Source organism: Camelus bactrianus, chromosome 1 (genome assembly GCF_048773025.1).
Source record: "Camelus bactrianus isolate YW-2024 breed Bactrian camel chromosome 1, ASM4877302v1, whole genome shotgun sequence".
Lineage (NCBI taxonomy): Eukaryota > Metazoa > Chordata > Mammalia > Artiodactyla > Camelidae > Camelus > Camelus bactrianus.
The window spans coordinates 98,258,090-98,284,570 of record NC_133539.1 but is presented as its reverse complement, the minus strand read 5'-3'; the positions used below and the strand labels follow the sequence as shown (position 1 = coordinate 98,284,570).

The 26,481-nt window shown below is 35.4% G+C and overlaps 2 protein-coding genes across 6 annotated transcripts in view; one reads left to right on the top strand and one right to left on the bottom strand.

Annotated features, from left to right (window-relative positions):
* The window catches only part of GYG1 (glycogenin 1), a 31,717-nt gene extending 30,350 nt beyond the window's left edge, over positions 1-1,367 (top strand). The window contains exon 7 of the mRNA XM_074369827.1: positions 495-1,367. Within this exon, the coding sequence (XP_074225928.1) occupies positions 495-668 (174 nt within the window). The 3' untranslated portion in view covers positions 669-1,367. The remainder of the gene's footprint in view (positions 1-494) is intronic.
* A 1,340-nt stretch (positions 1,368-2,707) lies between these two features.
* HLTF (helicase like transcription factor) overlaps positions 2,708-26,481 on the bottom strand; it is a 59,360-nt gene continuing 35,586 nt past the window's right edge. For 2 of the 5 annotated variants that reach the window (XM_045506925.2, XM_045506928.2), the window contains exons 19-25: positions 23,512-23,636; positions 22,856-23,046; positions 21,431-21,556; positions 21,001-21,113; positions 20,461-20,641; positions 17,362-17,442; positions 6,906-9,212 (exon numbers count right to left, since the gene is read on the bottom strand). In XM_045506925.2, coding sequence (XP_045362881.2) covers positions 9,060-9,212; positions 17,362-17,442; positions 20,461-20,641; positions 21,001-21,113; positions 21,431-21,556; positions 22,856-23,046; positions 23,512-23,636 — 970 coding nt within the window. In that variant the 3' untranslated portion in view covers positions 6,906-9,059. Of the gene's footprint in view, positions 3,671-6,905; positions 9,213-17,361; positions 17,443-20,460; positions 20,642-21,000; positions 21,114-21,430; positions 21,557-22,855; positions 23,047-23,511; positions 23,637-26,481 lie in introns of those variants that run through there. The other 3 variants (XM_010970409.3, XM_010970410.3, XM_045506926.2) reach the window with 2 other exon arrangements.

The window sequence follows — 26,481 nt, the reverse complement described above, 5'->3', positions numbered from 1 at the left end:
TGGTGTGGCTCTCTGCTTAGGTTTTTTCTGAAGCTTAGCCTATGAGGCATCATTTTGTTTAAGTTCTCAACCTTTCTGAGCCCACACAGATCAAGAGTTTATCGTGAGACTTGTGTTCCCTTGTCCATCCATCTTACGCTTTCTAATGAACTGTTTGCAGCTTTCAGACTTGGTCTATACACTGGCTTTCTCTTGTGGCTTCTGTAGAAAGGTATGCAGAACTTAAACATTAACCCTACCTAATTAATTTGTTCTCCCAATGTTTTCACCGAGTCAAGAAGTCTTCATTTTGTTAGGAAAAAAAATCATATGATCCTTGTAATTTGATGTCTTTTTGTTGTTGTTGTTCATTTTGTTTCACGTACTACTTTTCGGTTTTTGCTGTTTTGCATGATATTTCATCCTGGCTTTTCTCACCTTCTTCAGTTTATCACATTCTTCAAAACGGTCTGACTTTCAGCTCTAAAGGACTCTGGTTATTCTCTCCTTTCTAGGAAAGTGTCTCAGGAGCCGTGTCACAGCTGTCCCTTGGGGAGGTCCCGGCTGCCGCCCAGCCTTTTGTATCCTCAGAAGAACGGAAGGAGCGGTGGGAACAGGGCCAGGCTGATTACATGGGAGCAGATTCCTTTGACAACATCAAGAGGAAACTTGACACTTACCTCCAGTAGAAACACTGCCATTTTCCTGTGGACACATCCACTTCACAAGCACTTGTTTCTGATACTTAGTATCTAGAGCTGGGTTAAGAAAGGTCTGTTACAGTTGCTAGAAGCTTTCACTAAAATTCATCAGATGAGGGGTTTTTGCAGGACTGGTGAGAACTGGGCAAAAGTTGTTAAGCGGCAGTTCTGCTACATGAACAACAGTGTTCTGCTTTTTAACCTTAGGCTTATTCAACTAATGTTTCAGAAATTCTCAGTTATGCTGATTGCCAACATTTGTGGTAAGGGAAACTCAATCTTAAGCTGTTAAGATGGCTGTATCAATTCTTAAAATGTGCCAAGCCAGGCTCCAATCAGTCTCCCTTCAGAATGGGACGCGGCATCTGTCTCGCTTGCTTGTACCCTTCACTAGACCTGCGTTTTACAATTGCCCAGAGGCTGCAGAGCGATTGCAATAATGCTTTCAGATAAAGACAGCCTATAACAACACTGCTGAGTGATTCATGAACATATCAACAAATGGTGTTATCTATCCCATTTTATTCCTAGTCCTAATGTTCAGAGATGTTCACGAGTTTTCTACGTACAATCAGGCGGCATGCTGAAATGCTTTTGTTCAGTTCTGTATATCTGAAAACAGCAGTGTGTTCTCTGATGGTTACCTGCAGTGTCACCTTGTATGAAAAATAAAGATATATTGACATATCTTGGTTGTCTAATTAAATTAAGGACCCCCACTCCCCTCGAAGAAAAAGTATTAGGAAACTTCATAATTTGTAGAATTTGTGTTTTGAAAACCAGTGTAAAACTTGACACTGGAATATATGCTTTAAAAATTGGTTTCTAGATAATCTATATCTAGTGTTCTCCAGTGATGGTGATGGGTCTGATCGGCTAGATGGAGGAAAGGGAGATCAAACTTATCTAATGTGTCACCCACATTTCATCTCTGTACTAACTGGGTATGCAGATTTTAGAATATTGTAACCTTAAAGTCACCATAGGTTGATTGTCAGTCTCTAAACATACTCAATAATCTTTCAGGACTATTAGAATCAGCACTGGACCCAATGTCTTCTAGTGTTTTAATCCATGACTTAAAATGATAGAAGTGTAAATAAAGCGTATTTATTAAAGGTACAGATGATTCTAGGTTGCAATGATGGCAAGCTAGTGAAGGGTAGGATCTTAAAATGACCTTTTAAAACTAAAGTGAATAGTCAGAAATCATTCTCTTGAAGAAAATGAGAGAGAAAACCATGACAAGAAGAAACTTCAGGTTTAAATATCCAGCAGCTGCAATGGCTTTTACAGGCTAACCTTCACGGTCACCTTCCTTTATTTCCATGATAGCCTATTGGTTACACAGGTCTGCCCTATTCAATAAGCATGTGAGTGAATACCAGGGGTATGGAAATCTGGAGGCAAGAATGGATAGGGTATACCCTGGGCTACCAGCAAAGCTCAGGAAGAACCTGAGGATTCACCTAAAACTGTATAAACTATTAAATGATAAATGATTTCTGAAGATTAAAAAAGCTACAGTTATTTGGACTGGTGGAGAATGAGTTATGATCTTCAAGTACAGGAAGCACTACCAAAGATCTGAAGTGCCTTCACGTGTCTGGTGCTGTGGTGCAAAGACCCCTCAAGATACTCCTCGTCCAGAGATCTCAGCATTAATGGTATGAGCTAAACTCCTCCAGTGAGAATCCAGTGCATAGAGAATCTAGCTAAACAGAAATTAAATTCATTACAATGTAATTTGCAAGTCATACAAATGAGCCTTTAGTTCTGGACAGTCTATCTGTGTCTAATTTCAAAGTTCATTTCAACCCTGTGCTGCTTTCACAGTCTCAGTGGTCATAAAGATATGTCTGGTTTCAGGGGAAGTACTTGAGCTTACTGTAGGAATTACATCAAAGCATTTATTCAGTTATCTTAGTTTCACATCAAAGACAGTGTCAGCTGCCATACACATTTAAGACAGACAACTCAGTAATTCATTCAACAAGCACTTATTATAACACTGACCATATCACACATGTGACTGGCATTAGAAACATAGGACTGTACAAGACAGACACAGTTCCATACTCAGGGCATAGCTCTGAGGTGGCCAATGGGAGGTGAGGGGAAGGAGGAACATTCTCTTCAGAGGGAACTGTGCGAGCAAAGGCCCTGAAGCAGGTGAGAACTTAGTGGACATAAAGGCTTCGAAGACAAGATGGAGAGGTACAGAGTGGCTTCGTAGGCCAAGGTATGGGCTTTGATTTAATCTTAAATTTAATAGCTATCAACTGAAGTTTTATTAATGTAATTTATACTTAACATAGACACAAAAGTAAGCAGCATAGTATAAAGAACCCCCATCAACCCAGCTTCAACCAGTTGTTTCATCTGTATCCCCACTGACTCTTCCCTTACCAAACTATTTGGAAGCAAACCCCAGATAAAAAATTTCATGTGAAGTATTGCCATATATATCTTTAAAACATAAAGACTCCAGAAAATTATCACACAAAAAACATTTAATTCCAAATGTCCTCTATTTGTGTTTTCTTTCCTCTTTGATCTTACCAGGATCCAAGTTAAGGCTCACACAGTGCAACTGGTTGGTATGTCTGATTCAGTTGTTTCCTCCCCTCCTTTCTTGTTTCCTTGCAATTTACTTACTGAAGCAACTGGGTTTGTCCTGTATAGTCTCTCACAGTCTGCATTTTACTGATTGCAATTTGACATGTTTCTTTGTATTCTGTTATTTCTTGTAAACTGATCTAGAGGACTGACCCAATTAAAGTGTGATTTTTTTTTTTTTTTTTGGCAGTACTTTATAGGGCTGTTGGGTACTTCCAAGTCTCTGGTTGTCTTCTTATGATATGAACTGCCATTGATGATCGATGGCTGAATTATTAGGGGTTGCAAAATGGTGATACTCTCAGTTATTAGCTGAACCTCTTCCGTATACTTCCATTCAACAATAACTTGATTGTCCCGAGGTTAAGTTTCTATTAAAAAAAAAAAGCAGGGTAAATGCTTGATTATTTCCTTTCATTCACTAGTTAGTACATAAAATAAGGAATTGGTTCCCTAGCATCCTCCAGAGGTGGTTTTGTGGGGGTCTGTTCTAGTATCATGAATTAATGTATTTTAATATAGTTCGTTTCAATCCATTGCAGTCCTTACAGAGGGTCTGATCGTCTTACCTTTGTAACTAGTATTTTAAGAACATTGCTTCCGCAGCTTGTGGAAAATAGCTTAAATGAGGACAAGAGTTGCTGGAAAAGCAAGTTTGTTTGCTGTAGTGGTCCTGGGGAGAGACAGTGATGATCCAACATACCTTTCACCAGGGTGAATGCAGTGAAACTGGTGGATTGGCCGTGGAGAGAAAAAAGGAGGACTTGAGAACTAGAGGCTTGAGCAACTGAGTCTCCAACTTGGCTGTTCCTGAAAACACTGGAGACTTCATTGTAAGTAGTTTTGTGGACCTCATCACTGCAGATTCTGATTCACTAGGTCTTGGTTGAGGCCACAGTATCTCTACTCCAATTAACTATCAGACAGTAACTGGCCCAAATGACATTTGAGAACCACTTGATACATTAAAAAAGTATTTACACTAAATACAACAAGGAGTCATGTTTTAGCAAAGGTGTAGCAGTTGTTACATGGCAGGGGACTCAACTTCTGATTAGTAAAGGCTTCCCAGGAGACAGGCTCCGCTTCTTGAGTGACACAGGAAACATTACCATAAATAACATCTACAGATAAAATTCTATAGTGTTTACCTCTTTAGTGTCACTGGTATTTGGGGCCTTATTTTGTAACACTCCATCTGTACTGTAAGAGATCACAAGATTCAAAGACTTTTTTTTTTTTTAAACAATTGAGAAAAGATATCAAAGCATCAAACTGAGGGGGTGGCAGGGAGAATGAAAAAGTATCATCTGGTAACTTTTTTGTGTTTACTTACTCCCTTTTCTTCCCTATTTTTTACACAGCATAAGAGATAAAAGCTCTAAAGTGAAAAGACATACATAATTTATTTTAAATACTATTTAGTGAAGGCTATTAACTTTTGGAATAAGAAAGTGACAAATTTAGCATAGGAAAAAGCATATAATGTGCATAAAAAAGGCTGGGAAGTCACTCAGATTTCCTTCCCTGATCTTCCAAGATACACCTTTATTAAGGTGAAGTATTAACTTTGCCATGCAGAACTGCATAATTATATTGCAAAATGTTTTCCAGGGAGCCTAAAATACCAAGGGTCATTTAGTAAGATGTGTAAATAGACAACAGCTACTCAGACACAAGAACATACATTTGTGGAGGTGATCAATATAGCCTTATTTTTTTTAATCCCCTTGTAAACAGTGATGGGTATATAATAGCCTTTGACTATAAGACAAATTTAACCACACAAAGGTCAGAAACATGCCTTTGGAGATGAGCTCCATGCTTGATCAAGGTCTATGATTCACGCATATCGTGAATGTTTACCTTAATTCTTGCTTTTCCCTGTATCTGCAAGAAGCATATTAAGTGTCCTTCACTAAACAATTTATCACGAAATATTTACCATTATCAATATATTGATGATACCAGTGCAAAAATCTGTGTAAAAAACCTACAATGTACTATTAGGGAATAGCCCTTCCCTATCCTAACAAAAAGGGTAAATTGGTTTAAACATTCAGGAAGCTGTATCCTAGTTAATTTTATCTGCCTTTTTAATGAGCTAGAATGCTGAAAAGATGGCAAAACTTAGTGAAAATGTTCCTAAAACATTAGTCCCATTGCTGCTTTAGCAAATAGAGCATGTTTTAACAGTATATAATCTCTTTGATGACTTGTAATATTACATCTGATACATTAAATACCCTCTTAGAATAGTCTAAACTGGGTTTCAGATGTGCAAAGACATGCCCTAGAATTTGTTTTATCTACCAATCTAAGAAATCATTTTGACATTTGTCCTAAATGAAGTCCCAATGTAGCCTAGCTATTATAACTTGATTGAGGTTAATGTAGGTGTCCTGTTCCATGTACATTAAATTATATACATTATTACAGTTGTATTATTTTCATATAGAAATTAATTTTCATATTTAAAGGTAGAAATGGTTTAAATTTGTCAGAAAATTCTTGATCAGGAAGGTTGAGTAGGGAGCTGGAAAAGAGATTTTTTTGAATCCCATTTTAACCACTAAAAGATCTGACTGGGAAAAATATCTCATCTATCCCATCAAAAGCAGTAAATTGTTATGGCTTCAACGAGAAGACTGTTCTCCCTTATTACTACACAATAAATATGACTATATTAACATGGAAGAAAAAAACACTACATCTGCTTACTGAGTTTCTAATCAACAGTTTCCCCTTTGAAGTAGACATTACTGCAGGGAAGCATGTCAACCATCATTCACAGCTATCAGTATCTTTGGCTTTTTTTATTCAGAAGTATCACACAAATGAGGTACCAAATTACAGAATGTAGAACTTGTAAGGAAAGTCATTACATACAGACTGGTGAATTAAATGAAGGAAAGCTATTGTGTTAAATCTTTTGCAAGAATTTTAAAGTTAAAATAGTTGAAAACTTAAGGTTAAGCATTTGAATTCTTGTTAATAAACAAGAACATAAAATTTGTCCTGTTTTTAATGATTCTTCCTTCCAAATACTAATGAACAGAACTTTGGCAAGCACTAGAAATAAAATGAAGAAAAAATACACCAATGCCTTTGATATCCCCCAAGAGAAAACATACTCTGTGTGAATATAATTTTATTGGTACTCAGCAGTATTAAATATAAGATGATTATTTTCCTGATTATTTCCAATCCTGGAGCTGTAATTAAGGCAAAATCTACAATACAGAGTGTTTACCTAGTATACCACTACACATAGCTATCATCACAACTCTTTTTTTCCTGGCAGACGGGGACATAAAAGTAATTGAAACCAATGTTTAAGAAGATCAAGATATTTAACATAAAGTTTAAAAATATATACACTGATTTCTAAACAAGAAAGTTAACTAGTTAAATTGAAACTGAGTAAAATTTTAAAAGGGCAGGAATATGAGTCAATTATTCTCACTCATTGTTTTTTAATGTACTGTCAATAAAAATTAAATAATTATATAATATAGACATCTTAACAGAAGTGTATGATTTATAAAGATTAAATGTTCTTTAAAGAAAAAGTACTCATTAAAATTATGGCACCAAGGAAGCTAATAATTTTTAAAACTTTTATTGATTTTAAATTTAAAACAAAATGCAGTTTGAACCACAAGTGGGGATACAATGCTTTAAAGATATTTCTAAAGTTATTACTCTACATAATGAAACAGAGTTAACAGCATAAACGTGAACTTTTCATTCCAGTGGTTTACATATTTTCCTAGGATGAATTTGTTGTTTTTTATTTAAAACCGTTTAATAGAACTGTACAAAAACAGAATGATATTGTTTTAAATGACTTGCCAAATTTATCATTATGAATGTGTTTCAAAACACAAGTCTATAAATGTCTGGGTAAGGAAGCAGCAAAGTCTTCACCTTTACAGTGAGTTTGCAAGGTTTTGCCTTTGTAAACAAAAGTAGATGGTGTTTTTTGCTGCAAACTCTTTTTACACTTAATCTCACTGCAGTATTTATATATAGAGAACCCACATACTATACTTTGTGAGATTCTGATCAACCTGATTTTTTGTGTAATGCTAGTCCTACAAGGTAAAGAACTTCCCTACTGCTCCTTATGCTAGTGGACCAACTTCAAGTTATTACGCTACTCTCATCTCTGCAGAAAGGTCTGTTGGTCCCTTCCCTCAGCCCTCTGCCTCACCTGCTGCCGGAGAGAAAAGGGACTGGGAAGATTCTTGCTGCCTAATCCACTGTTCCCTTGGAGCAAGGTACAGGGCACAGAGAGGGAAGGATTTAGCTGCTGATAGATTTAGCACATATCTTAAGATGTGTGTCCTAGAATACAACCCTGCCTCCAATCTCCTCTTATCTTTCAGTGAAGTCACTTCTAACACTGTAAGTATAAAATACAAGGTGTTAAATCTGTATCTTCAAACATGACACTTCTCCTATTAAGTAACTAATTTCTTCTTTCAAGTTAAAAGTTTCCCTTAAGGAGAAAAGCCACTGACTACCTAACCTGATCGCTAAATTTATAGCTTGTTTTAAATGTGACTGAAATAGTCATTCAGAATTCTGTGGCAACTACTGTGCGTTTGATTATTAACAAAAAGTAGGAACAAGATGACTAGTTCTATAGATAGGTGTAAGGATGAATTACTGAAGTTCCAAAATCAAATTCTGATTCTAAACACAATAGCAAAGAAAATTTCCATTCAGAGATTAAGATGTCTTTAAGAGTTGAAACAATTTTGGAGGTCATCCAGACCAACTTCCATCCCAATTATCATGACTCACATATAGTAGTCTTCTGAATTATAAAAATTTATAAAGTTATTTCTTAAAAGCTACATAAATAAAAATTATCTATATATAGAAATACCTCTTCAGCAATTCCATAATTTAAATATTCAAATCAAATTGGGAGAAGCTGTTCCTTCTAACCCTACAGACTGTATTTACACACTAACACACTGAGTTACATTTAAACAAAGAACACCACCTGGCTAAAATGGAGAAAACAGCGCTCTAACACAGTCCCTAATTTTTTTATGAACACAAAATTGCAAGTCACTTATATGAATTTTAGCTCAATGAAACTGTAAAAAAAAAAAAAAAAAAAAAAAAAATCCACAAAAAAACCCCAAGAACAAAACAAAAAAACCCACAAACCCAAGTAACTTGCTATAACCTGGACTTTGGTCTCTCATTTAAGGTTCTGGAATGCAAATACGGTTTTTCGTGGTCCAATAAAATCAATTACCTGTACAGTCTGTACACATATTAGTTATCTACAAGGACTGTGAATCCACTGCATCACAAATGGAAGGCTCTGATGAATAACCAAATGTGTCCAACACAGAAAATAACTTTTATTTGGTCAAAAGTATAAAAGGTTTGACCTTAATCTGAAATATGAAAAAGCTGAGTACTTGGAAGATATATGAAAATACTCAGCATAGAAACTATGAAAACTTGAATAACAAACTAACTTTTTTTTCTCAAAAAATTGTTTTAGGCCACAGTATGTAACAGAACTTATTGCTATTTGAAACATCATTAAAAATAGGTTCATATATAGAAGCAGACTATGTATCAGTAATACCTCTTCACTAATATAAAACGATATGCCCCTTTTAGGAGACGTAAGACATACTCTAGATCTCATTTCTAAAACTGTATTTTTCTCATTTCCAAAAATTCTGAATGTATCTGATCACACTGACCTTACCTAAATCCCACAAATTATAAATCAATCAAAGTTTTGATTTCATTAATTTTAGCTTGTTTCATGTCACTAGCATTTGTTTTTTTAGTTCCAAAGGCTCCAGCTGCAAGTTCTCTCTTTGTGTTTTGTATTTTCAGCATATTTTCTTCAACAGAGTCCTTCACAATGAACTTTAAAAAAAAAAAAAAAGTTAAATTGGTTAAATACTTTTTAGGTCACAATACTTAAACTCTTCAATGTAAAAAAAAACTGAGACATGATGAAAATGATGCTCTGCTTATAAAGGAATCTGCTTTACGGTATTCTGTAGCTTTCAAAAACTGTCAATAATAATCTATCAGAAGCAGTTTAGCTCTTCTTTTTCCCTCAGTACACAGTGAGAATATTTAGAACCTGATATAATAACTAGAGATGAGCACCGCTTTCCCTTATCATTCAATACAGTTTTCCTGTATAAAGAATATAGCTGTAAGGACGTAAGTTACATATTACAAGCTCATCATCAGATAAGAACAGCACTCAAAAACCAAACTTTATAGGCAATTGTGTAGCTGGAATATTAGCAAAGTAAATTTAGCATTATATTTAAAAAGCCAAATGAGATTTTCACAGATATCCAAGAATAAGGCTTCATCTGGTATAATTCATAAGGTTAAAAATTAAAGATAAAAAGAAGATCATCTAAATAGATGCTAAAGAAGCATTTCATAAAACTCAACATTTATTGCTGATAAAAACCCTGACTAAAAAATCTTAATTAATCAAGAAATAAATATCAACTTGATTAAGGGCATCTACTAGAAACTTACCAAGAACAACATACTTAATGTAAAACAATACAAGTATCCCCAACACAGACAGGAGTAAATCAAGAATGATTACTGTCACTACCCTTCAACACTGTACAGGGGGCTGGGCCAAGATGGTGAAGCAGCAGGATACGCCTAGCTTACCCTCTTCCATGAATACAGCAAAATTCACACAGAATACCTACTGAACTTTGGCAGAGTATCTCTTACATTGGAAATACAAGGAAGTCCTCACAAAACTGATAGAGGAAAAAGAAAAAGGAAATCGGTGCGGGACCTGTCCCCTGGGGAGGGAGCAGCAAAGGAGGAAAAGTGCCCTCCCTCTGGGAAGCCACCTCTTCAGCGAGGAGGTCAGTGGGGACAAAGAGGGAGCTTCCAAGGCTCAGAGGAGAAAGCAGCAGGCGCTCAGCAGACAGAACTGAGAGAAAACAGCACAGAGGGTCCCTGCGATCCCTAGCCTGAGATGGCGTTGGCAGGAGCAGGCTGGCCAGGCTACAGGAGAACTGGCTTCAGTGGTCGAGCCCAGGGAGAGGACTGGGGCTGACTGAGGCAGCCTCGGGGGGCTGGAGTGTGGTGCAGGCTGAGGCTGGGAGTGTGTGCAGAACAGAACACCCCATAAAAAGCACCACTGCTGGTGTGCACAGTGGAGAGGGGCACACCACAGCCCAGCCACAGCAGACATCTCCACCAGCTCAGAGGGTGTTTGCTCAGCACCACTGTTGGTGCACATTCTCCTGAAGAGAGAGGCGGGATTCAGACACAGCCATCTTCTAGCCATCTTCTTGGTTTGCTATGGAGGGGCACAATCACTGCTGTGTGACTCCTGGTGGAGGCAGGGCCAAAACCTGAATCCACACCCAAGGGTCCTGCAACTTCACAAGCAGGACTGAAATTTGATTCTAGCCCCTGGCAGAGGTGGCAGATTTGCTCCGCTGAGCAAATCTGCCTCTGTGGACCTGCGCCTCTAAGGTGAACAAGCCAAGTTCTGGCACACCGCAGGGGAGGGTTTGGTGTGAACAGTGGGCCTGTGTATCATATGCAGATTCAGGGCTGGAGTCTGGTGCACTACGGTGGGTCCTAGTGCCTGATGTTGGCAGATCTACACCGGCGGCTCTGCAGGTGCAGAACCTGGACAAACACGAGTGGGTTGCCAATATTCCCAAGGCTGAGGCAGGGACAAGGGCAGTGTCAACAAAGTGTACTTTGTAAGCCCACATAACAAGTGTCAGACAACACCACAGAGGGCACTCCCCAGTGGACATCTCCTACAGAGGAATACTCAGTGGCTCCTCTTCTAACAGAAGCACTCCAGTCCCACATACCACACAGCACAGCTCAGATTCCAACAACAGCGGAGCAAAACCAGTCCCTATCTGGGCTGTGACAACCACAGAGCAACGAAGAGGACCTGGCTTAACAAACAGGGTAGGCTCTGGTCACCACACCACCAAACATGCCCTCAATCAAGGTGAAAACAGCCAGCACACATGGAGGAAAGATGGCAACCATCCATAGTAAAAACAGCCCTCATGACAAAATTATTAGATGCACAGTCTACATAGGAATGCTCACACTTAAAAAACAAATAAATGAAACAGCCCTTCAAGACCACAGTAGATAACTTACTCCTAAATTCACAGTCAAAGAAATATGAGTAAAATGAAGAAGTATAGGAATCACTTCCAATTAAAAGAACAAGAGAAGTCCCCTGAAAGAATAAACAATGAAATAGACCAAGAGAGCCTACTATATCATGACTTCAAGAAGGTGATGAAAGCACTGAAGGAAATAAGAGACTACCAACAGAAATGCAGAATACTAAAGAAACCAAACAGAAACTATAAAGAGAATCCAATTAATCAGAAAACTCAACTGCTGAGATAAAAGCTGAGCTAAAGGCAGTCAAAAGCAGACTAAATAATACAGAAGAACAAATAAATGATTTAGAAGACAGGATAACAGAAATCACTCAATTAGAATAGCAAGCAGAAAATCAAATGAAAATCGATGAAAGCAATATAAGAGACCTATGGGATAATATAAAGTGTGTCAATCTATGCATAATAGGGGTCCCAAAAGGAGAAGCAAGAGACAGGGAGATCGAAAACGTATTTGAAGAAATCATGACTAAAAACTTCCCAAATCTAAAGAAGGAAACAGATATCCAAGTATAGGAAGTACAGAGGGTCCCAAACAAGATGAACCCAAACAGAACTACACCAAGACATATAATTAAGATGGCTGCAGTTAAAGAAAAGATTCTAAAGGCAGCAAAAGAAAAACAAAGTTAGTTAAAAGGGGACCCCCATAAGGCTTTCAGCTGATTTATCTGCACAAACACTGCTGGCCAGAAGGGAGAAGCAAGATATATTCAAAGTCCTGAATGAGAAAAATCTGCAATCCAAGGTACTCTACCCACCAAGACTATCCTTTAGAATAGAAGGAGAGATAAAGAATTTCACAGACAAGCAAAAACTAAAAGAACTCAGCAATGCTAAACCTATCCCAAAAGAAATACTGAAAAGTCTTGTCTAAATAGAAAATAAGCAGAGAAGCTACAGAAAAAAGAAAATCATAACTGGAAATGCAGTAACTACAATGAGCTGCAAGAGAATAAACAAGATATAAAAGAGGACATCAAAACATAAAATGTGGTAGAGGGGAGCAAGAAAATGTAGATTTTTCTCTTCGTTCTTCTTAGGATGTGTTTGAGCCTATATGACTATCAGTCTAAAGCAAACGGATATAGTTAATGAGTTAACATACTTGTAAAACAGGGAAACCACAAATTAAAAGCAATACAATAGAGTCACAAAAATCAAAAATAAACCAAGCTAATACAAAAGAAAATTACTGGGGGAGGGTATAGCTCAGTGGTAGAGCGTGTGCTTAGCATGCACGAGGTCCTGGGTTCAACCCCCTACTATCTCCATTAAAAAAAAAAACCTAATTACCACTCCCCAAAATTAAATTTAAAAAGTAAACAAACAAACAAACAAGCAAAAAAACATAAAAAGAAAAAAGGAAAGAAAGGAACAAAGAAAAAATACCAAATCAATTGGAAAACAAAGATTAAAATGGCAATAAACACACATCTATCAACAATTACCATAAATGTCAATGGACTAAGTGCTCCAATCAAAAGACACAGAATGGCAGATTGGATAATAAAACAAGAGCCTCCAATATGCTGCCTACAAGAGACCCATGTTAGAGCAAAGGACATACATAGACTGAAAGTAAGAGGATACAAAAAGATATTTCATGGAAATGACAAGAAAGCGAGGATAGCAATACTCATATCACACAAAACAGACTTTAAAACAAAGGCCATAAAGAAAGACACTATATAATGATGAAAGGAGCAATAAAACAGGATATTATAGTAATTAACATATATGCACCCAATGTAGAAGCATCTAGATATATAAAATAAATAGACATAAAGAGAGAAACTGATGGGAACACAATAGTAGGAGACTTTAACACCCCACTAACATCATTGGACACATCTTCCAGACAGAAAATCAATAAGGCAATGGAGATACTAAATGACACAATAGAACAGCTGGACTTAATTGATATTTTTAGCACATTACATCCCCCCAAAACAGAATATAAGCCGATAGACCACAACTCAGACACAAAAGAAGCCTCAACAAATTTAAGAGGATAGAAATTATTCTGAGCATCTTTTCTGACCACAATGGCATGAAACTAGAAATCAACCATAGGGGGAAAATGAGGAAAAAACGACTGCATGGAGCCTAAACAACATGTTACTTAAAAAAACCAATGGGTCAATGATGAAATCAAAGAAGAAATAAAAAAATACCCGAGACAAATGATAATGAAAACACAACCACACAAGATCTATGGGATCCAGCAAAAGCAGTCCTAAGAGGTAAGTTGACAGCAATACAAGCCTTCCTCAAAAAACAAGAACAATCTCAAATAAACAACCTAACCTACCACCTTAAAGAGTTAGAAAAAGAAGAACAAATAAAACTTAAAAGTCAGCAGAAGAAAAGAAATAATAAAGATCAGGGAGGAAGAAAACAGATTTTAAAAAATAGAAACAAATCAATCAAATCAAGAGCTGTTTTGAAAGAGTAAACAAAATCAACAAACCTCTCGCAAGGCTGAGAGAGAGGAAACAGATAAAGTAAGAAAGGAAAGTGGAGAAATTACACCAACACCACAGAAATACAAAAAACCAGAAAAGAATATTATGAACAACTGTACGGCAACAAATTGGACAACCTAGAAGAAATGGACAAATTTCTAGAAACATACAGTCCACCAAGACTCAATCAAGAAGAAACAGATCACTTGAACAGACCAATCACTAGACGTGAAATAGAATCAGCAAACAAAACCTAACTGCAAACAAAAGGCCAGGACCAGATGGTTTCACTGGGGAATTCTACCAAACATACAAAGAAGAACTCACACTGATCCTTCTCAAACTCTTTCATTCTACGAAGCCACCATTACCCTGACAACAAAACGAAAGACACTAGCATAAAATAAAATTGCAGGCCATTATCACTGATGAACATAGATGTAAAAATCCTTATTAGCAAACAGAATCGAACAACACATAAAAAAGATCATACACCATAATCAAGTTGGACTCATCCCAGGGACACAAAGATGGTTCAACATATGCAAATCAATCAATGTGATACACCAAATCAACAAAAGAAAGGACAAAAATCACATGATCATCTCAACATATGCAGAAAAAGCATTTGATAAAATTCAACACCTATTTATAATAAAAACTCTTACCAAAGTGGGTATAGAGGGGACATACCTAAACAAAATAAAAGCTGTTTACAACAAACCCACAGCCAGCATAATACTCAACGATGAAAAACTGAAAGCCTTTCCACTAAAATCTGGAACAAGACGAGGAAGGCCATTTTCACCACTTCTATTCAACATAGTTTTACAAGTCCTAACCACAGCAATCAGGCAAGGAAAAGAAATAAAAGGGTTCCAAAGTGGAAGAGAAGAAGTAAAATTATCACTATATGTGGATATGATACTATATACAGAAAACCCTAAAAGCTTCACACAAAAACTACTAGAGCTGATAAAGGAATCTGGCAAGGTGGCAGGATACAAGATTAACATACTGAAATCAGTTGCGTTTCTTTATACTAAACAATGAAATATCAGAAAAGAAAAGTAAAGAAACAATCCCTTTTAAAAATTGCATCCAAAAAAAAAAAAAAAAAGTTAGGAATAAATCTTACCAAGAAGGTGAAAGACTTATACATGGAGAACTGCAAAACACTGATTAAGGAAATTAAAGATAACTTAAAGAAACGGAAAGGTATCTCATGCTCTACAATTAGAAGAATTAATATTGTTAAAATGGCCATACTGCCCAAAGCAATCTACAGATTTAATGTGATCCCTATCAAATTACCCAGGACATTTTCCACAGAACTAGAACAAATAATCCTAAAATTTATATAGAATCACAAAAGACCCAGGCATGACAAAGTAATACTGAAGGAAAAGAATGAAGCTGGAGGAATAACCCTCCCAGACTTCAGATAATACTACAGAGCTACAGTAATCAAAACAGTGTGATACTGGCACAAACAGCCGTATGGATCAATAGAACAGAACAGAGAGCCCAGAAATAAATGCAGACTTACCATCAATTAATCTTCAACAAAGGAGGCAAGAATATACAATGGAGAAAAGACAGTTTCTTCAGCAAGTGGTGTTGGGAAAACTGGACAGCCACATGTAAATCAATGAAGTTATAACAGTCCCTCACACCATACAGAAAAATATGCTCAAAATAGCTTAAAGACTTAAATATAAAGCAAGACACTAATACACCTAGAAGAAAAGATAGGCAAAACATCTGACATAAAATCTTAGCAATGTTCTCCTAGGGCAGTCTACCCAGGCAATAGAAATAAAAGCATAACTAAACAAATGGACCTAATTAAACTTAAAAGCTGTTGCACAGCAAAGGAAACTGTAAGTAAAACAAAAAGACAACCTACGGAATGGGAGAAAGTATTTGCAAATCATGAGACTGATAAGAGCTTAATATCCAGAATATACAAATAGCTCATATAGCTTAATAACAAAAAAACAAACAACCCAATCCAAAAATGGGCAAAAGACCTAAATAGTCATTTCTCCAAAGAAGACATACATATAGCCAACAGGTACATGAACAGATGTTCAATATCGCTAATTATTAGAGAAACACAAATCAAAACTACAATGAGGTATTACCTCACACCACTCAGAACAGCCATTATTAAAAAGTCTATGAATAATCAATGCCGGAGAGGGTGTGGAGAAAAAGGAACACTCCTACATCATTGGTGGAAATGTAAACTGGTACAGCCACTTGGAGAATAGTATGGATGTTCCTTAAAAAATAAAAAGTTACCATATGATCCAGCAATCCCACTCCTGGGCATGTATCTGGAGAAAATTCAATTTGAAAATATACGTACACCCCAATGTTCACAGCAGCACTATTTATAATAACCAGGACATAGAAATAACCTAAACGTCCATCAATAATAGATGAATGGATAAAGATATGTGTGTGTGTGTGTGAGTGTGTGAGTATACATACATATATACACACATGTGTATATATATGCATGTATAATGGAATAGTATTCAGCCATAGAAAAGAATGAAATGCCATTTGGATGGACCTAGTGATTATCATATTAAGTGAAGTCAAAGAGAAATATATGATATTAGTTATATGTGGAACCTAAATAAATGATACAAATGAACTTATTTACAAAGCAGAGATAAACTCACAGACAGAAAAGAAACTTAGAGAAGGGTGGGGATAAATCAGGAGTTTGGGATTAACATATTACTATACTACTATATATAAAATAAACAACAGATACCTACTGTATAGCACAGGGAACTATATTTAATATAATAACCTATAATGGGAAAGAACATGAAAAAGAATGTGTGCGTGTGTATATATATATATATATGAATCACTTTGCTGTACATCTGAAACTAAAACAGTGTAAATCAACTATTTTAAATAAAATTTTTTAAAAGTAAAATTAAAAAATTTAAGAAAACCCAGTTGAGATGGTAAATATTGTATTATGTATATTTTACCATGATGGAGAAAAAAAGAATAGGTTTGATCTGTATGTTCTTATATGGTAGTCTCCAACATATACAGTTAAGGGGGATAAAAAAAAAGTCTGCAAAATAATAAAGTATGATCCCATTTACCTGAAAAGAAATTTTTGAAATTTACACACAGATGTTAAGTATGAATGTATATAAACACAGAGAAAGAAACTCTGAATGCCATATGTTAAACTATTGATGGTGGTTTCCTTCTAAAAAGCAGATCTTAATATTTTGCTCTGCATAATTCTATTTCAATCTTCTACAATAATATATTAATGCAGTATTTATATAATTTTAAAAACCGTATCAACCTAATTTTAAAATAGATGTCTTAAAAACTCACTTTTGTGATGATAACTTCTTGCTTCTGGCCAAGTCTATGGCATCTGTCAAAGCACTGATCTTCAGCCGCTGGATTCCAGGCCTAATAAGAACACGAGCTGCATTATTACCACCCTGATCTGTGAGTGTTCTGTGCATATTCTTTTGTTGCAGTATTATTCATTCACCTTTTATTGACTGAAATCCTTCTGAATGAATTCAGACACTGACATTATAAATGCTCTGGGGAAAAACATCCACACATCCCCTCAGCCTCCTCCAATCACTACTATGACAGGCAGATATTCTCTCTCCACTGTCATTTCACTCCACCACTTCCTAGTATCTAATACAGGGCCTGATACAACACGCCATATAAATGGTTGTTGATTAATCAAATAATATCTTTCTGCCTTCCCCCCCCCCATTTTAAAGTCAAACTATGTATGTTTAACAGAGAAAAACAAATTTACACATCCTCTTAAGTGACTTAATTTACATTAGAAAAGATTGGTAACCAGGTCCATTTATGAAAAAGTTTTCTCCTTTTTGATGGTCTTTGGTACTTTTTCTTTCATGTTCCTCCATTCATTATGTAACAGCACAAGATTTCAGAAGTAATCAAAAGTCCCCAAAATTATTTAAGACTTCATTGACACAATTTTCAGTATCTATATTTGAAATCAGTATGACTTCAAAATTGAACTAAAAAAGTAACATTAACTAATTAACATAGGCATTATCATCGGGACTGTATTAAGGTGAAGAATAAAACAATGAAGCAATGAAAAGGGAAGAATAAGCAAAAGGATATAGAGCTCTTCGGTCTAGAAAGATAGGAGTCAAGTGGTTTTGAAATATTATCATGAACTGTCAGGGTAGAGATCATTAAAAGTTAAATTAAACTATTGAGTGATTCTTGAAGCTAAAGACAGGATGTTTTGAAGAAAAGGAACATTTATACAGCAAAGTACCACCTGAAAATAGAAACAAAATCATAAATGCATATGTAGATGGAACAAGTGTATAGTATGACTTAGGCAGTTATCTTCTGTTTAAAGTTCCCTTGAGAGTTAAGAGAAAAGCAGATTTTACTATTAACTTGCTCTAATTTGGTTGTGGGATTGTTTTTCAGTATAGAACTTAGATTTAAAAGACTTATTTCGGTTATGATTTTCTAAAACTAACAGTCATATTCTGTGAGTATTTTTTATTTTACGATTGGACATATTTTGAAACCATTATACCAAGAGCTCAGATACAATGTTCCTTTCTGTTGTCTGTATTCAGTCTAGGAACCTTATGGTGAGCTGGCAATACATATCAAGTATGACTAGATGTATAAAACAACTTATTTCATGATAATATAAAATTGATAGCTCCCATTCTCACATACAGTGATAAAGAAAGCAATAGCTTTATCAAAAACTCATAATTGAACATCAAAATACACCCTAACTTTTATATAATATTCCATGAAGAGGTAAAATATTTTCACGAGCATTTTATTTTACTGAATATTTTCTTTCTAGGGCCTGGATTTTCTTTTTAAGTTAGAAGCAACATGTCAAAGATTGAAATGTTCAATGAAAAATGATCAACTTACTATGAAATTGCTAAAACATTCTGTTTTCTGAAAGTGTAACTGTTAAAGAGTTTAATCTCTGATCAACCTTATAACACTAATTAAATTACTGTTTTTGGTATTAACAACCTCTTCCTTATCAAGTACTAAGATTTTAACCAAAGGAAAAAAAAATTGGGGAATCTGTTTCAAAAATCAGCTTCTAGGATTATCATCAGGTTAGCTAACAGGTAACTTAATCTGTAGTTCCAATGAATATTTTTTATAACAATCGTAAACTAAAACTCTAGCAAAGATTTAAAACTTCATCCATAGAACTGAGACAAGAAAATACGACAGACCACCGCTACCCTCGTGGCATTAACATGAAAGCCATGAATGCCTAAGCATGGCTCTGGTTGTAGTATTACCAGAAAGGTTACCCTCAGGTGAGGAAAAAAAGCTCTGGTAACAGGTAAATGCTTCAACTGGATAGCTTTAAGCAGAATAACTCAAAATTCGTATCTTAGTAAAATTTCTTTATATTATGAATTTTCTGAGTTTCAGACAAGCTAAAACCACAAATCTTAGATCTGTGAATGCACAGAAATAGCATAGGGCTGCCTCTAGCTCAGACAGTACCCAGTGCAAATTAGAAACTGAATTAGTTCAGATTGCTTCCAGTCCAAAAAGCCCCTTTGTGCAATTAGGAGAAAAAGTGCTCCTATGTGGATTGCAGCTCTAAGTCACACAGTTTGGTGCATCAAGTTTAGAGTGAATTCTAGCTCCCATTCTACCCTAGACCTGTATTGCACACAGCAATTGCATTGCATTAGACACTAAAATTTACCCAAAACATTCCATTAATGGTATTTGTTTATAAAAATGTGATGCTGAACCACCTGCACCTAAATCACCTATGGTCTATATAAAAATGCAGCTTCCTATGTCTCATCAAAGAACTCCTAAGTCTGAGGACAGAGGTCAGAAATTGCATTTACCTAATTCTTATGCACATTAAAGCTTGAGACCATTAGCACCATGATGGTGGCTACTTTGTCTATCTTGTTTATAGCCAGATTCCTAGTGCCTGTGAAATTCCCTGACACAAAGCAGGATCTCATTATTCACTAGCTGAGCCAATGAAAACAGTTCCCTAAGGCATTAGAGTTCACAGAAATTTATTCTGTATGTAGAACGGAAAAGCACGGCACAATACTTATAAACATGGACTCTAATCCTGGTTTGTATATTACTAGCTCTGTGATGAGGCAAGTAATTTCACTTCTCTATGTTTCAGTTTCCTCACCTGAAAAATGAGGATAGTAACAAGATCTACTTTACAGAGATGCTGTGAGAATTTCAGTTGATATATGTAAAGCACTTACGAGAGCCCTCCATTTTTAATGAGATTATCTACCTCTCAAGTTTGCCTCAGAATTTTCACAATCAGTTATAATTATAAACGCACTTAACATATAGTTTTTGGTTTGTTTTTTTTTTTTTTTTTTTTTTTAAGAAGTAGTAACATACCAAAAAGTCTACAGAACTACTTACTGGATCCATTAAAAACACTCGAGAAGCTGCAGAAAGATTCAAACCAACTCCACCTGCTTTTAAGGATAGAAGCATTATAGTTGGAGATCCAGCTTCAGTGTTTTGAAAACACTGAATTGATTCCACTCTTTTCTTTTGGGCCATGGAACCATCCAAACGAGTAAATACAAATCCAGAAGCTCTAATGGAGGGGACAAAAGAGACAAGGAATACTTAGCTACACTATAAAGACATGTTAAGTAATTTTAAATCTTTTCATTCAACCAATTACTTCACTTTTCTATTCTGAAACAAGTATTTACCAATCATCTATTAATATGTCAAGCTCTGAGTCAACTTTTTCCCTATAAATTCAGCACTTTACCATTAGAATCCTAAGTTCCTAGGAATATTCTTTATTGTGACTGACTTATTTTAGATAGATGAAATGAATAAAACTGGTAAAACAAAATTTTTTTGGTTTAATCCAATGGTTTAATGCAAATTAAAACATTTATATAAAATCCCTTTGCTCAAAGTGAGAACCACTGTTGAACTCACCTGAGTGGTGTTTCTATTAAAGACAGGAATGTTGTAAACTGAGAAACAACTAAACTTTTTATGTTGGGGTTCTTCTTTCTTAAGTCAATCAATGCATGCATTAGAGCATTAATCTGAAAAAAATTAGAATACCCATTAAATTCCATTTTGAATTGGAAGAGAAAGGTCCTGCCATATTACCTCCCTACAATGCAAAAGACCACTAATTTTTTTTTAAAATTTAAGACTAAAAGAATATTATCATATGTGAACCCTCCCTTTCTCTTTCCTCTCAAATTCACTACTAGAAATAAACATAAAGCCAGTAACCACCAACAGAGTATAATACTCACAATTACATGACTGGAAGCAAAATTATTATTTCTAAATATGGTATTTCTTTATATAAATGTAAAGCAAATACTCAAATATTTGTGCATGTGTGTTTTACCTTTGAACTGGATGTCCATTCCATATTAGACTTTTTCTCAGTGTCACATGCCAATTCTTCTGGAGGACATTCTAATAAATTGTCTCCATGTATATCATTTCTGCATAAAGGGCATTTAGCATGTGGCTATAGAAGAAAAAACAAAGTATGAGTGATACTTAACAAAGGAATAGAAATATACATTTGTCTAAAATTTTTATAGAGCATGGTAAGTTCTGTATCCCTAATACCCAGCATTTTATTTAAACTTTTATTAGATTCATCCATTTAAGATAAATCTATACAGGCAGATATAATGTTCTAATGTGGTAAGTGGGATGAGTAAAAAAGAGGAAAAGTATGCGATCTTGGCTAGCAGTAAGAGCCTGAAACAATAAATATTATACTATTTGCAGGCATGTAAAGAAACCATGAACCATGAATAAAAGTTTCTTGACTCTAACTACAATGTATTAGTTGGAACTATTCTTTAGAAGCAAAAAAACCCCAAAAAAACAAAAAAACAAAAAACTTTTCAATAGCTTATAAAGCGAGTCTAGATCTGTTCAATCCTATCAGGTTCATTCAAAGCAATTATCCATTGTGCCCATTTTGTATCAAGGCATACTAATAAGATTATCTCTAAAATAACTACATACCAAATACCATTACAATAAAAAAGATTCTGAAACTAAAACAGAATCAGCATAGTTAGAAGTCAGCATAGTAGGAGGAGGGAGAGAGTAATGATTGGGAGGGAACACAGGAAGATCTAAGTAGTAGTTACATGGATATGATTACTTCATAATTCACTGAGCTGAACAATCATGATGTGTACTTTTCCCTATAAGTACATCTCAATAAAAATGTTTAAAAAAATTATACCTCAGAAGGAGGAATAATCCTTAAAGGATTATTCCACTTTACATGAGTCTAGACCTACCTAGATACAGTTTGATAGCTAACAGCCACAAGCAGCCAGTAAGCCACTGAAATGTGGCAAAGCCAAATTGAGATGTGTTGTAAGTATACAATACCACCAATTTTAGAACACTTAAGTTTAAAAAAAATCATGTAAAGTATCTCAACAATTTTTACATTTTAGATAAATAAAAATGTATTGTAAGAATTAACTTCGTTTTATTAGAAAATTTTAAATTATCTTTGTTTCACAGTATCAATCTATTTCTTAGAGATGATCTAAAGAGTTAGTGAAACTAGAATACTGACTCTGAAACATACCTCCAAAAGCACGTCTTTTTATGTTAAAAGGGCTTAAATATAAGAAATATATCAACTATTAAAACACATAATTAACTATAAAAGGTGTATTAGTAAATCCAAGTACAAAACTCTTCATAGTCTGCTAGACTTGGGTCTCCATTACACTCAACACTAGAACACTACTCCATCAAACACTGTATCTGTACTGAGCATAAAACTAACCTGTTCATTCTGAATGACTTGGCAAATACAGGGTTTACAAAAGACATGTGCACAATATGTTATGACAGGAACTGTTAAAGAATCCAAGCAAATTGCACATTCCTCATCGGAACCTGAGCTCAGAATTAACTTCATCTTCCTTATTAATGTCTTCCGTAGTTCTTCAGGTGTATCATTTCCTAGAGAAAAGGCTGAAAAATTAATTTCAGAGCAAGACTTGTAATATGACTAGACAAGTTGTTAATCTTTCTTATATAGGAAAAAGTTTTGCTTAGGTAGTCTTTAGTCTTTTTTTTTTTAACCATAGGCAAAAAGCATGACTTAAATCTGAAATTTTAAGAAAAATCCAGAAGCTAAAATAGTAGTGAACCCACTTAACATACATTACACAGAAGCATCATTATAACAGTCTGCAGGTAACACAGAATAAAAGGCTGACCCAATCTGATCTTTCATCTATCACTGGAAATCCTGAAAGACCTCATTAATATTCCATTTCATTGTTAAGAGATTCTTGAGTACATTTCTAGTTGAGTCCTATACTAAAAACAATGTCCACTTGACAAATAAACTAAATTTAGGCCATATGAAAGGTTTCTCATTCTGATTTAAATATCTCTAATAATATGATGTGTAAACCAATTGCATATACCTACCTGAGGGACCACTGGAAGACACTGCATTTGTAAGAAGGTGAGTATGACAACAAATCTGCCGCAATCTAAGCAAAAGACCCAGGACATCTGCATAGTGTGCAAGGACAGTCCCTTCATTAAAATACCTAGAGGTAAAAACGTTAAATATTATGAGGGCCTCTAAACAATACTTCCTATTCTAAAACAGTGGGAAAAAATGGCATTGTTCTCTTCTTCTCTGGAAATCACTTCAAAACAGAATGGAAAACAGAAAAGTAAACTCTATCTTTAACGAAACCAGGAGAGATTTGTGACAATAAAGTAGAATATATGAGAAATGGCTGCCAACTGCGGTGAAAGTCAAACAGGAAGATTCCAAGAGATATGACTGCAGAGCTCAAGCAGACCTGCCAAAGCAGAATTCTTCAAAATAAACAGCATGCCCTGAGGAGAAAATCATCATCTCTTATTTGCAGAAATAAAAACAGAGTGCATGGTTCATGGCTTGAACATCCCTGGACAAGTTTATACCAAGAAAGAAGGGAGGCAAGCTGAATAAGAAAAGACACGAACCTACTGTGTTTTCAGAAATGACAATGGACACAGCACTGCCTATTGCAAGGAACCCTGAAGCTTCTGATCCCGCTTTATAAGCATAAGTAAAACCTGAAAGAACTCACATGTAACCTTGAGCCATAATTAAATAGAGATATATTTCCTGCTAGTCAGGGATACAGCTATGACCCCTATCCCTTCATATGAATCTCTTGCAAATAACTAGTCCAAAAAGAACTCAATGCATTCAAATATGAGTAATAATCAGTAGTAAAGAGCAAGGGAGAGAACAAACGGCAACAAAAGAAAACACCAGAAAAATGTTGCCATATAGCAAATAAAAATTATGACCAAGAGTACTGCCATGATTTAACACCATTCAATAAAACAGTTCCTCCTAAAAAAAAAAATGCTTAAAGCAGAGACAAAGAACTTTGAAAAGGTACAGCAAAACAGAACAGAGATGAAAGATGAGCTGATACAGCTAAAGAGTGTGAAATAGAAAAGTGAATGCAGAGAAAGTCACAGTGAAGCCAGCATAAAAGAGACTGGCTACTGATAAAAACACAGGAAAGAACATGGGGAACAGGAATGAGAAAAGCAAAATTAAGCAGAAGGATGTAAAGGATTAGAATAAAATGATACCTATGGAAAACAAAGAATATCCCACATACAGAGAGAAAAATAAAATAATGGGACAGAAAATAGTATTTAAGAAAACTTTACAGAAAGAGGAGTGGGGGGTGGGGAAGCCTAGAATCTACAGATTTAAATCGTACCATATGTTTCAGAAAAAAACCAACAGAGGTCCTGGTCAAATTGCTGGACTTTAAAGAATAAAGTTTTCCCACAGAAATATTCAATATAAAATATAGTAGAACAAAGATAACACCAGCTCTGGAGAAAGAGTAGGTGATCCAAAAACTATATATCAAGGTAATCTGACATTTAAATATTAAGACAATAGAAGAAATATAACTTAATGGTTAGGAACACAGCCTCCAGAGCTAGACTGTCTGAATTCAAAACCTGGCTCTGCCAATTTAACTGAAACCCTGGGCAGGTTTCTCAACCCATGTCTTGAGCCTCCTCGGCTTTAACAGTGGCATAACACATACCTCATAGGACTGTAGTTTTAAAAAAGTTAATACTTGCAAAACATTTAATAGTGCCTGGACTACAGTAAATGATATTTATCTGCTGATATTAATAAGAGTTGTAGTAGGACAACAAATGCTTCTCAATATTCAGGAATGCAAGAAATAAGCAATATAAAGATTAAACTTACAAATTCTAGAATCAAAGTGCCTGAACTTACATACCAGCTCTGTCACTCACTAGCTGTGTGACACAGTACAAGTTACCTAACTGCTCTGTGCTTCAGATCCTTTTTCTGTAAAATGTAGGTAATCCTTCTGCTGACTTAATAGGATTAGTATGAATAACACACTTAGATGAATGCATAATATCTGGTAAGTACCAAATAAACATTAGTAAATGTATTACCTATTAAATATTTTTAAAATAACATCTTTCTCTGAGAACACAGTTTAATTAAGTTTTACCAACAGTCTAATTATTCCCTGGCATGGTCACATCTTACAATGATAATCAGCATTTCAGTTTAAAAAATTTATTTTGAGTGCCACATAATGGAAGCAGAAGCCTCCTCCTACCTTCACCAGCTTACAGTATTGTTAAAACTCTTTCCTAACTTCATGCATTCTCGTGGTGATCTTACTCAATCTCCTGGCTTTAATTACCATCATTTACACACAGATGACTTTCAAATTTGTATCAAACCAAGAACATCCTCATGAACTCTAATCTCACATTCAAGTGATTTTGCAAGATCTCCACTTGGAAATTTATGCATAGGCATCACATAATCAATGTGTCCGAAGCTGAGTTTCTCATCTTTCCTGAAAAAACTCTACTGCTCCCATACTTATGCTGCAAATGGCCATTCTACCCTTCTAGTCACTCATGTGAAAAACCTTGGAGTTACCTTTCTCTCCTCTCTCACACCCCATATTCTATCAATCAGCAAGTTCTGTTGGCTCTACCTTCAAAATATAACAGAATCCAGGCATTTCTCACTCCCTTCGTCACTACTACTGTAGTAAAAAACACCATCATCTCTTACTCTGATTTTTGCTACTGTTCTCCTTATTTATGCCTTATGCCTAAAATCTAAGTCTTGACACAGGAGCCAGTGATCTTTTAAAAATATAAAATTAAGTCACTTTCCTGGCCCAAAACCATTCAAAGGTTCCCAAATCTCATAAAAAATAAAAGCCAAGGTCCGTGAAATATTCCACAATGCCTTACATACTTTGTCATCCACCCCTACTCCAATAACTTTCTGATATCACTGCTTTCCATCTTGCTTATATTATGCAGTCACACTTGCCTCTTTGGTGCTCAAGTTCTTCA